This window comes from Lipotes vexillifer, unplaced genomic scaffold (genome assembly GCF_000442215.2).
Source record: "Lipotes vexillifer unplaced genomic scaffold, Lipotes_vexillifer_v1.1 scaffold1699, whole genome shotgun sequence".
In the NCBI taxonomy this organism is placed as follows: domain Eukaryota; kingdom Metazoa; phylum Chordata; class Mammalia; order Artiodactyla; family Lipotidae; genus Lipotes; species Lipotes vexillifer.
The window spans coordinates 287075-299295 of NW_006796961.1; the positions used below are offsets into that span (position 1 = coordinate 287075).

At 52.0% G+C, this 12221-nt stretch overlaps 2 protein-coding genes across 2 annotated transcripts in view; one reads left to right on the top strand and one right to left on the bottom strand.

The window, feature by feature from the left end:
• The window catches only part of TECR (trans-2,3-enoyl-CoA reductase), a 28852-nt gene extending 28078 nt beyond the window's left edge, over positions 1–774 (bottom strand). Inside the window, exon 1 of the mRNA XM_007469041.1 lies at positions 631–774. Within this exon, the coding sequence (XP_007469103.1) occupies positions 631–645 (15 nt within the window). The 5' untranslated portion in view covers positions 646–774. The remainder of the gene's footprint in view (positions 1–630) is intronic.
• A 6424-nt stretch (positions 775–7198) lies between these two features.
• DNAJB1 (DnaJ heat shock protein family (Hsp40) member B1) lies at positions 7199–10993 on the top strand. Its single transcript, XM_007469042.1, has 3 exons — positions 7199–7533; positions 8713–9293; positions 9592–10993. The coding sequence occupies exons 1-3, from the start codon at positions 7323–7325 to the stop codon at positions 9820–9822; spliced, it is 1023 nt and encodes a 340-aa protein (XP_007469104.1). The 5' UTR covers positions 7199–7322; the 3' UTR covers positions 9823–10993.
• Positions 10994–12221: the final 1228 nt, after the last annotated feature.

A 12221-nucleotide genomic window follows, 5' to 3' on the forward strand; every position in this document is an offset into this window, starting at 1 on the left:
CCCGAGTTAGGAGTCAGAAGACCTAGACCTCAAGACTGGTTATGGGTGTGAGATTTCTCCTCGGTGACACGCAGGGGTTGACTGAGATGATCTCTTATATTAACAGAAAACAAAGATCAGCTTTGCTGGTCGGCGGGAGCCAGCACTGGACCTACACCTTCACCGCCTAAGCCGCTCAAGGGAGACGTCCCAGGCGAGGAAGGGATCCAAAGATCAAGCCTCTCTGGGCTGACTGCAAAGCCCCTTCCAAAGCCCGAGGCAGAGGCAGGGTGCAAGGTTTGTGCAAGACACCCTCAGACCGGAAGCAAGGGTTCCACACCCTCGCTCCTCCCCTGCCAAAGTCTGCAACTCATCCCGCAGGGGGAGCTGCAAGGAACCTGTAAGCTTCCCAGGCCCTGCAGAGACCCCAAGAAAAGGCAACCCCAAAACAGCCTGGGTTGCAGAATTAGAAGTACCTCCCCCGCATATGCGCACTGCGATTTACGAGTGGCCCCGGGGCACAACGCGCGCCTACTGCGCCTGCGCCTTCCGGCTCGGCACAGGGCGAGAAAGGGGGGGAGTTCCCGTTGTCTCACGAAGAAAAAAATGGGTCTGCGGCGGTCGCTCGGCCCCCGTTTCTTCGTTTCTTACCTCAGAGTGCTTCATGGCTCCCTCACACGGCGGCTACTGCTCCTGCTGCTGCAGCTACCTGCGCGCAACACTGCAAGGAATACCTCACACGCTCACGACCTCCCCGCGAGACTAACCGCGGCTCCGCGTCCGCCCCGCTCCTCCCTGCCGCGCGCGCCCCTCCAGCCAATCAGCGCACGGGGCGCCCACTTCGCCCTCGCCCAGCAGGGCAGGTCTGAACGAGAAATAGCCGCTCTCGCCACGGGGCTAGCCAATCAGCTTGCAGGACCCACCGAGGGGGCGGAGCGCGGGCAAGAGAGAGGGGAGTCGGTAGAAAGAAGGGGCTTGGCTACCCACCAATCAAAGGGGGCCTCCGCGCCGCGAGCCCCCCCGCCCCGCCCCTTGGTGGTGTCGCTGTGGAAACCAAGGGAAGCGAAGGTTACTGCAAGGCGGCGGGGAGGGAGCTAGCAGTTGAGTGACGTACAAGGCAGCATCCACGTGGTGGGCAGCTCGACTCGATGAATTCCGAGGTGGGCGGCCCCCGGGGGATACCGGGGAGCAACGGGAGAGGGATAGGGGTTGGAGGCATGGGCTGGGGCACCTGGATGGAGAGGCCTTTCTGGCTAGGGGACCCGTATCTGTCATGAATGGGAGGAAAGGAAAGGGGAAATGGGTGGTGAAAAGCCTTCTGGAACCGCCCCCAACCTGTAACCATTCTGGGGCTGTCTTCACTCCCCTTTCAATGCAAGCCCCCGCCCCACCTTGCTTGACTCGATGGGCAGGGAGGCCACATTTGTCTCTACCTGCACGGTCCAGTATGGTCACCGCTGGCCACATGTGTCTAGTGAGCCCTAGAAATGTGGCTGGTCAAAACTGAGATGTGCTGTAAACATAAAACACAAACCGATTTCAAACAGTACGAAAAGGAAAATGTAAAAAAAAAAAAACCAAAAAACCTCATTAATCACCTTTTATGTTGATTACACGTTGAAATGATATTATTTTGGATATATTGGATTAAAATGCATTATTAACATTAAATTCCCCTGTTTCTTTTTACTTCTTTAATGTGCCTGTTGGAACATTTAAAATCAAACACAGCTTGCATGTGGCTGGCACACTAGCTCTACTGGACAGTGCTGGTTTGGGGTCATGCCATGCTTTTGCTCCATTGATTGTCATGAGCAGGCTGGGAGGCTGGTTTCCACCACACACAAACACACACACACACACACACACACACAGACTCACACACACTTAAGACAGGACCTGGCACACTCCCTCACCTTATCTACTTTCTCCTGATTCCAGACCCTGCCCCTGAGCCTTCATCAACTGTTGAACCCTTCAGAATTCAGAGGCCTGGCATCAGGGACATGGTGAGAAGTCCTCAAAGATAGATCTCTGATTCACAGGAGAGCAGGGCAGGGAGAAGGTGAGTCAATGCTCAGCACTTAGTCATCCAGGTTAGGCTCTAGAGACTTCTGAAGCTACAGCTTTTGGGGACCCCTGTCTCCAAGTAAAGGAAGCTAAGGCTGTGGTCTTCAGAAATTCATTACCTTTTTCATCGGGCCTATCTGGGCAAAACAGATGAAAACATAGTGTTTTATACTTGTACTTTCTCTTGTACAGATCTCTTCCTGTTAGCAGTTGTGGGGCTCACAGTATCTTGAGATCCTTTATGTACCAACAGGCCTCATTCCCTGGCCTCATGGAGGGGGATGGGGGACTACTCGCTCAGAGGCCACAAGTTTAAATCGTATGAAGTTGAGTTACTTGAGGTGTCTACTTCTGAGATGCTGAGGAGGCAGGGTTGAAACCCTAAAACACAGCCATGTTTTGCTACTTTGCCAGTTCTGCCCATTTCCAGCTTCTCCAATGTGGTCTGAGTAAGCATGTCTTCCCTATCACTGGGTTCCAGCTAGGCAAGGCGTCTGGTGTCCACATAGATGTCATTTTTGGAGATTCCACACACATTCCTACAGACTCAGAACATTCTGGAATTTCCCTTTCGAGACTGCTTCCCTGAGCCCTGAACTCACTCAACAGGCACCAAATAATTTTGTGAACCTACTATGCTGTGTGCCAGCCGAGGCATAAAAATCATTTCTGCCCGACTCCTCACCTACAAGAAATGCATAGAAAGGCATGATCCAGCCTGCAAAGAAGTCCTTTGTTTTTGATGGGTATTACAGGTGTGAGGACCCCTTGTTGGCCTCACCTGTCTTCCAGTAGTCAGTCTGCCAGCAGAAACCAAATCCACCCTCAGAATGAAGACTGACCACTTTGTTCAAGCCATTCATGACACTGTACCACGGCTCTGACTATACCTGTTGGTAGGGACAGCTAGATTGTCCAGCACAGTGGCTGATTCATAATGGTGACAAATAAATACATTTGGTATTTGCTGAGCCAAATGTGATAAGTCCCTTAGAGCAGTTTCCAAAGGGGAAATTCTATTTCCCACATGCAAGTAAGATAGGATCTTGATTCTTCCAGGAACCTGGCTTGGCTTGTTTTTGGGTGTGTGATGAAGCTGAGTCAGAGCTGTGTGAGGGAAGGTAAAGCCTATAGCAGACAAGCCAGGGCTGGTTAGCAACTTTCCACTGTGTCAGGAGCCCCAGAGAGAGGTTTCCCAAGTTCTATCTTGTCTGCCTTTTTAATTTTTAAGTCCATGGGATTTATTTTCTTTTTATTGACGTATAATTTACATACAGTAAAATTCACCTTATTTAGTGTAGAGTTCTGAATAAATACAGACATGTAACCACTACCACAGTCAAGATATAGAACATTTCCATCATTCCCCCAAATTCCCCTGTATCCCTTTGCAGCAGATCCCAGCCCCTGGCAACCACTGATCCAATTTCTGCATCAATACTCTTGCCTTTTCCAGAGGTCCTTTAAAATGGAATCACACAGTAAATAGACTTTTGAATCTGGCTTCTTTCATTAACATAATGCATTTGAGGTTCCTCTGCATTGTTTCCTGTGTCAGTAGCTCAGTCTTTTTTTATGGCCGAATAGTATTCCATCATGTTGCCAGATCACAGTTCATTCATTCACCCACTGAAGGATATTTAGGTTTTAATGGCTGTTGGTAATGACAAATAAAGCCTTGATAACCATTTGCTCATGGGTTTTTATGTGAACATAGGTTTTTATTTCACATGGGTATTCCACCAGGGGAAGATTGTTAGCTTGTATGGCTGTAATGCTTTTGAAGTTCTTTTTCATGAAGAGAAGAGCTGAAAAAAATGGCGATGCTTTTTTTTAAAAAATTAAGTCTTTATCATCATCTGAATCACATCTTAACATAAGCTGAGTACTTACCATACTCAGTATGCTAAACACTTTACACCTCAGCATTTTATTCACTGGGTGACCTCAGGCAAGTCACATGATCTCTCAGAGCCTCAGTTTCCCTACCGGTAAAACGGAGGTAATGATAGTCCAACCTCATAGGATTATTGTCAGGATTAAATGAGTTAATACAGATCAAGTGCTTGGAACTGGCTTGACACAGAGTAGGACCATGTCAGTATTAGCTATTATTATGATGTTCATTTCCTGGCCCCTCTCAAATTCATCCACATAGCAACCCTGGGAGGTAAGATCTACCCTTATCCCATTTTATGGAGGACATACCTAGCAATTCTAGAGGTAGAGCACGTTGTGCAAGATCACACAGGCAGTAAATAAGTAAATAGTGGGTCCAGGATTTCAACGGAGGCTGACCGACTCCAGACTCACCTGCTTAGTTCTTTTTATTTTTTTAATTTATTTTTGGCTGTGTTGGGTCTTCGCTGCTGCGCGCAGGCTTTCTCTGGTTGCAGTGAGCGGGGGCTGCTCTTCGTTGCGGTGCGCGGGCTTCTCATCGCAGTGGCTTCTCTTGTTGTGGTGCACGGGCTCTAGGGCATGCAGGCTCCAGTAGTCGTGGCTCGTGGGCTCTAAGAGTGCAGGCTCAGTAGTAGTAGTTGCTCCGCGGCATGTGGGAGCTTCCTGGACCAGGGATCGAACCTGTGTCCCCTGCATTGGCAGGCGGATTCTCAACCATTGCGCAACCAGGGAAGTCCTGCTTAGTTCTTATATTAGGGTTCTATTGGATACCAAAGAAACAGAACCAGTAGGATATATGTGTTTGTGAGTGTGTCTGTGTATTAAGAGATTTCTTTCAGGCATTGGCTCACACGATTGTGGGGGCTGGCAAGGCAAGTCTGAAATCTGCAGGGCAGACAAGCAGGCTGGAAACTCTTGGCCAGGAATTGATGCTTCGTCCTCAGGGAAACCTCAGTATTTGCTTTTAAGGCCTTCGGCAGTGAGAGCACAGAACCCTAACCACTGCACCACCAGGGAATTCCCTCAGCGTTTGCTTTTGAAGCCTTTCAACTGATTGGATGAGGTCCACCCACAATACCAATGGTCATCTCCTGTACTTAGAGTCAACTGATTATAGATGTTAACCTAACCACATCTACAAAACACCTTCACAGCAGCACTTAGATTAGTATTTAATTGAATAACTGGGTACAACTGCCTAGCCAAGTCGATGCATACAACTACCCATCACATCTTCTCTTCTTCTCTGAGTTGAGAGCTCAAACCTGTGCTGAGATTTCTGCAGAGGCCACTTTTCCAATAACATTCCAAAGTGCCCAGTGAGTGTCCAGGTCAAAAAATCATAGCCATAAGAAGAGATGTTGAGTTTGTTTTTTTCTTTTGGGGGGGGTTGAACAATTAAAACTTCCTGAACATGACCCAGGCTTGCTCAAGGAAGGGAGAGTTCCCAGCTCTCAGGTTGCCCCTAAACACAAGGACACCCTTCACATGATGTTTTTGGCCCACTCAGGGCTATGTGAAGACCCTTGGAGGCTGCCACATCTGTTAACTCTTAAATTTATAAGTGTGAGGAAATCCACAAGCTCTGAGTTTTTCCCCATGGTGACTCTCCCGCTATCTGTTTATGTAGCTTTTAAAAAAATCAAACTCTCTCCCCTCCATGATTCGTTCAGGAACCCTGCAGTGCTGTGCCGCATGGCACCCAGCCCAGACTCATCCTCCCAGGTCAGCTGGTGTGTGTCCTAGTCCAGAGTCCTTACTGACACGGTTACCCTGGGGTCGGGGTGGCCAGGGATGGCCGGAATCCCCCTGCTAGACAGCAGGGGAAGGCCATAGCATCTTTCTCAGGAGTTCCAGCCTGCACAAGGGCAGTAGTTAACAGAAGCCTTTTGCCAGGAGGCGGGTGGCTCAGCAGCCCACCATTCAACCAGATGGCTAGTCACCCCTTTGACAGCACTTCCTCTAGGCCAGGCCTGTCCTGGGCTCTTCAAAAATGTTGAATCAACGTCAACTTCAAAGCCCTATGAGGCAGGTACAACTACTACCCCCACTGTACAGATGAGGAAGCTAAAGGCCCTAGAAGGCTCAGTAACCAGCCCAAGATCACACAGCCAGGAAGAGCTGGAACCAAGAATGGGCTGGGCTGTCTGGCTCCAGAGCCAGTGTCACACCGCCCAGACCTCCCAAGCAGTTCTTCCAGGAAACTCTCCCCTTCACAGGGCACCACCACCTACCCACCCCTCTTCCCTTCTCAGGTGGTACCCCTTTCTGAGCCTTCTTACCCCGTCAGCCCTGCCCTTGACCACAGACACCCCAGACTCTCAGAGCCGAAAGGGATCATGTTGCCCACAGATGAGGAAACAGAGGTCTTGAGGTGTATGACACGCCCATGTCTCCCCCAAATCATAAAGGTAGTGGGGAGGGGAAAAAGAAGCAGGTGTATTAAAAACAGCCAGGAATATTTACGAAGCGTCGGTTCCAGACACGTTTCTGCCACTGGAGACCCAGCACTGACAAGACCCAGTCCCTGCCCTCGTGGTGGTCGCAGGCTGGGAGAAGGGTGACATTTAGCATGAAAACCAAGGAACAGGGTAATTTTAAATTTCAGTGGCAGGGGTTCTTGAGAATACAGTAGACTGAAAGGCTTAAGGAGCTGGACTGAGAAGACCTCTCCAGGGAGATGAACTTTGGTCCCGGGTGCTCACCTCGCTTTACAGGGTACCGTATAGGTGAGGACAGGGACAGTACCGGGGCTCCGAAGTGCATTCTCCCCACAGCCGGTAGAAGAGGGCGGGTGGATAATTTTAGTCCCAGAAGCAGGGTGTGTGTCTGGAGCAAGGAAAGATTAGGTAACTCGCCCGCCCCGAGACTCCTGGCAGGAACTGATTCCCACGCCCTGTGAGATAAGAGCGGGCACGTTTGCTTCTGCTACGGAAGGGGCGGGGTCTCCTCCGACCCCGCCCCTTCCCGGAGCAGTGCGTCGTAACCTATTGACCCAGGCAGGGGGCGGGCTGCGCGGCCGGCCGGGTAGTCAGGAGCAGTAAAGCAAGATATCTATTGGTTCCCGCGGAGGGTGGGCGGAGCCTCCGTCTCCCGGGGGCGCGCGCCACGGGGAGGCGTTGCCGAGGACGGAGCGGGAAGGGGCGTGGCCGCGCGCAGGGGGCTGTTGGCGGCGCGGCCCCGCCCCGGATGTTGTGCGTCGCAGCCTGTGCGGCGGCGATTGGTCGAAACTGCGTAGGGGGCGTGGCGGAAGGTTCTGGAGGGGGCTGGCGGGCTCTGGAAGCTTCCGCCGGGCGTGTATATAGACTCCGGGAGCGGGCGGCGGCGGAGCCGGGGGACGGCTACAGCTGGGCGGCGAGCCCTACGCGCAGGCAATGGGCAAGGACTATTACCAGACGCTGGGCCTGGCCCGCGGTGCGTCGGATGAGGAGATCAAGAGGGCCTACCGTCGCCAGGCGCTGCGTTACCACCCGGACAAGAACAAGGAGCCCGGCGCCGAGGAGAAGTTCAAGGAGATCGCCGAGGCCTACGACGTGCTCAGCGACCCGCGCAAGCGCGAGATCTTCGACCGCTATGGGGAGGAAGGTAGTGTGCGCGCTCGTGGCCGGGGGCGCGGCCCCGCCGTTTGACAGGCGGAGAAACCGAGGCACAGCGGCCACGCTGCGACGTCCCGGGGAGTGGGGGGCGCCCCGGGCCTCGGGGGCGAGCAGCCCCCGCCCTCCTGCCACACGGGCCTCCGCTCTCGGATAGGCGGCCGCCCGATGGGAGGAGCAGCCCTGGCTGCGCTGCTCGCCCAGAAGCTTCTAGTATGTCTGGGTCTGCCGTTCCCTGGGCGCCCGCCTCCGCCCACGGCCCCGATCGGTCCGGGGTGCAGAAGGAGAGGGTTCGGAGGCCTAGCTTGACTGGTGGCATTGTGGCCCCGCGGGCCCTAGGCTCACCTGGGCGAGGTGCAGGGTGGGGCCTCTGGCTGAGCGCCGGGCACAGCCTGCGTGTAGTGAGCCTGCAAACGAGAGTGACAGTTAAAGCCGAGCGACCTCCCGGAGCTTTCCGAGGGTGGAGTGAGGTAATCCCTGTAAAGTGCTTACTTGGCTCCGTGCCGTGCCGGGCATGTAGTCGGCCGTCAAGGTGTATGGAGCAATGGGGCATGTCTCTGCCCAGCCTCCCCGGGGTAGCCCTCTTCAGGGAAAAAGAAAGCTTTCTTGTTGTCCAGTTGCCCGTTGATGACTCAGGCTGGCTTTTGGGCTTGGTCTTCAGAAATAAGTGGCTTTTTATATAAGAATGGTGGCAGTAAGTGCCAGGGTGTGAGAATTTGAAAGTCTCCGTTTACAGTTTCACCTTCATCTCTACTCTCCCACACGTCTCTAGCCCTAAAGTATTTAAAAGTAAACATTTAGTGAAAATTGATCCTGGGTTGTGCTTTTTTCATCGGATCTGTTAGTGAATTCTTTGTACTCCTTGTAACATTGCAGGAAGGATGGGTTACTCAGGTGTGAGGACCTGGGTGACGCCAAGAGATGTGGCCTCCTCAGAGCTTGAGCCTTTCACTACTGTCATGCCACAATGAACTACCTATCTTGGGGAGTAAGGGTTCTGTTTTTGCCGCTGCAAGTGGGAGGTAAAAGCTTGGGGTTCTTCCTTATTCTTCCCAGACAGGCTAAAAAAATCCCTCCCGCAATGGCTCCTAAGCTTTTTTCCTTAAGGAAAAGCTCCTGGAGAGCTAAGTTCCTAGCCAGCCATCTGATTTCTTCTGCTTTTGCTTTTCAGGCCTAAAGGGCAGTGGCCCCAGTGGCGGGAGCAGCGGTGGTGCTAACGGTACCTCTTTCAGCTACACATTCCATGGAGACCCTCACGCCATGTTTGCTGAGTTCTTCGGTGGCCGAAATCCCTTTGACACCTTTTTTGGGCAGCGCAACGGGGAGGAAGGCATGGACATCGATGACCCATTCTCAGGCTTCCCCATGGGCATGGGTGGCTTCACCAACATGAACTTTGGCCGCTCCCGCCCTGCCCAAGAGCCCACCCGAAGGAAGCAAGATCCCCCTGTCACCCATGATCTCAGGGTATCACTTGAAGAGATCTATAGCGGCTGTACCAAGAAAATGAAAATCTCTCATAAGCGGCTGAACCCTGATGGAAAGAGCATTCGCAACGAAGACAAAATCTTGACCATTGAAGTGAAGCGGGGGTGGAAAGAAGGGACCAAAATCACCTTCCCCAAGGAAGGAGACCAGACCTCCAACAACATTCCAGCCGACATCGTCTTTGTTTTAAAGGACAAGCCACACAATATCTTTAAGAGAGATGGCTCTGATGTCATTTACCCAGCCAGGATCACCCTTCGGGAGGTAAGGCACTAGGCAGGGCAACGTCTGGAGGGAGAAGCCTGCTTTTTGACACAGTTCAGTATTTGCTTGACACATATTTCTGAGCTCTTGGTGTGTGCCAGGCTTGGGAGGTGCAGTAGCAACAAGACTTTCCAGGGCTGTTTTTCCAGAGCTTCTGTGCTGGTGACCTGGGTGGATCTGGGGGCAGGATCTTAGCTACAAAGGCCTCATGGTGCTTACCCTACATTAAACATCCTCTGGGCAGGATGTGAGCTTCCGAAGCTACTCTCTATCTAATGTTGTCCGTTTGCTTTCCAAGGCTCTGTGTGGCTGTACAGTGAATGTCCCAACTCTGGACGGCAGGACCATACCTGTTGTATTCAAAGATGTCATCAGGCCTGGCATGCGGCGAAAAGTTCCTGGAGAAGGACTTCCTCTCCCCAAAATGCCCGAGAAACGTGGGGACCTTATTATTGAGTTTGAAGTGATCTTCCCCGAAAGGATTCCCCAGACGTCAAGAACCGTTCTTGAGCAGGTTCTTCCGATATAGTCAACTGTGTTCCCCAAGGACTGACCAGGGACCTTTCCAGAGCTCAAGGATTTCCAGACTGTTCCACCAGCTGTGGACCCGCGAGAGGGCGGGAGGGCCCAGGGCGGGCTTTCGTACTGCTGAATGTTTTCCAGAGAATATATTACACAATCTTTTAAAGTCGTGCACTAGACTTAAGTGGTTTTTCGAGCGATAGGGAGGCAGGTGGTGGGGACAGCAGGAAAAGGCAGTCCAGTCTGCCCCACTGGGTCCTGCCGCCCTCCGGGATGGGCCCACACCCTCCTCCCCCAGGCCCTGCCCAGGGGGAGAGGCAGACCCACAGCTGGACTTGATCCCTCTGTAGTCCCTTTGCTTGCAGGTGTTAGACGTGGTATGGACCTGCCTTCTTGGTTACCAGGCCCTGTACACTTCTCAGTTTCTGTTGTGTAATCAGTTCATGTTTTATTCTGTATTTGTCTCTCACGTCTTACTCTTCCCCTGAAGAATCCCGTCTTTTCTCTTGCCATCTCAAATTGAGAACCTAGACTATTTTTGCCGAACTGCCTGGCCAGCTCCCACAAGCAATACCTCTCTCTCGTTCCAGCAAGATCAAGGGAGCCGGCCTCCAGTGAGCGAGTAACTTGTGCAGCTGCCTCTCCCTCGAGCGTCTGGGGCCCTGGCCGGAGCAGGGGGTCCTCTCAACCCCTGGCTCCAAGGCTGAGTGCGCTCACTTTCCTTTTCTGTAAGGCAATCTTTGGCACACCTGGGATTTACCAGTGGCCCAGGTAATTTTTCGTTTAATGGACTCTGGACTCTCAAAAGGATCTGATCCTTTTGCATTTTGCACAGCCCTAGGTATAATCCCTTTTGATAAAAGGGTCTTTGCTTCTGATTACAGGAGCACTGTGGAACGTCTGTAAATATGTTTTTATAATTCCGTGTAAAGTTGGTGTGCACTCAAATGAAACCAGTCCACAGCAGCTGCTGCTCTCTGTAAGGGGCCATGATGGAATTCGGAAGGAACCTGGTGGGGGTGGGGGGAGACATGTAGGAACAAGTATCTGTTCCTTGCAGGCCAGTCTGGTGCTCAGACCTTTAGACTCATTGTAAGTTGCCACTGCCAACACAAGACCAAAGTGTGTGACTTGTCAATGTGCAGTGTGACAGCATTAAAGACTGATGCTAAACCTCAGGGGAGCGGTCCTGTGACTCTTTGAGGGGTCTGCTGACGGGCTGGGGTGGGGTCTGGCAGCCCTCCAAAGGCGGCCAGGGTGGGTGGGTGGGAGGGAGGGGTGAGCAGAAGGCAGGAGTCCTCTGCAAGGGAGAGAGAAGTCACCCTCCTTGAGCTGGATGTGGTGTGGATAACAACAACTCACAGGACTCGATCCAGGTATCCGGAGAGCCCAGTGGACTCAGAGCTTGCTTTCTGTGAAGGTTGGGGCCAAAGTTAAGCAGGTCCCCTCCCAATATTCCAAGGTCTGGTTGCTGGGGCCAAAGGGAGGTGTATGTATCTCCCCCCACTCCTTACTTGCTAGAACAGGCTGGTGTCGGGCAGACCCTGGCCAAACCAGACTAGGATTCCAGCCCAGTGCTGGCCCTGCCCTGGTGAAGACCTATTTCCTGCTCTCCCTTTATTGGCAGGCCACTGAAACTGCTTTTACTTTGCAACTTTTTTTAAGGAACTGGTTTTATTTTAAGGTAAGTAATTACACAGGCGGAAAACAATGTATTGCTATTTTGCTACGAAACATCTTGATGTAAAAACTTAAATAACACCATGTTTAATGTCAACCTAGGTGTGGCTTTCCCTTCCCACTGAAAGAATTTAACCACTGAAAACAGTCTAAGAGCAGTGCTGTCCAAGAAAACTCTCTTCAGTGATGGGAATGTTTTATGTCTTTTAAAATAGAAATTCTTTAAGATTCAATAGAAGTTGCTTGGTAGCTCCAGCCACATTTCAAGTGCTCAGCAGCCACACATGGTTAGCGGTGACTTGGGTAAGACATGGGTGTCTTAGAAGGGCAGCCATGTGGAGCCCAGCAAGGCCCTCCTAGTTGGGAGGTGACCCCTGGAGTATCAGAGCCAAAAGGGACCTTATCACAAGGTTTGTTTACTGAACCAGGGACCAAGATGACATTTACTGCAGAATTGGCCCTGGCCTCGGTTGGGGTCACAGACCCCCAGGGCTGCCAATCCCCCCGCCCCCGTCTCCCTCATTACATAGCAGGTGCCTGTGAACTTCATATCCAAGGGCCACCAGCACAAACGTGCACAAAGCCTCAATGTGTCACAGTTCTGGTAACTTAGAGCAATAACCTAACCAGGGCGGTGGATGGGGCAGTGTGAATCTAGGAAAATGTTCACAGTGAAAAAGACAGAAAGGACCCTAGTGGACGGAAAGCCTGCCCCTCAGATGGACA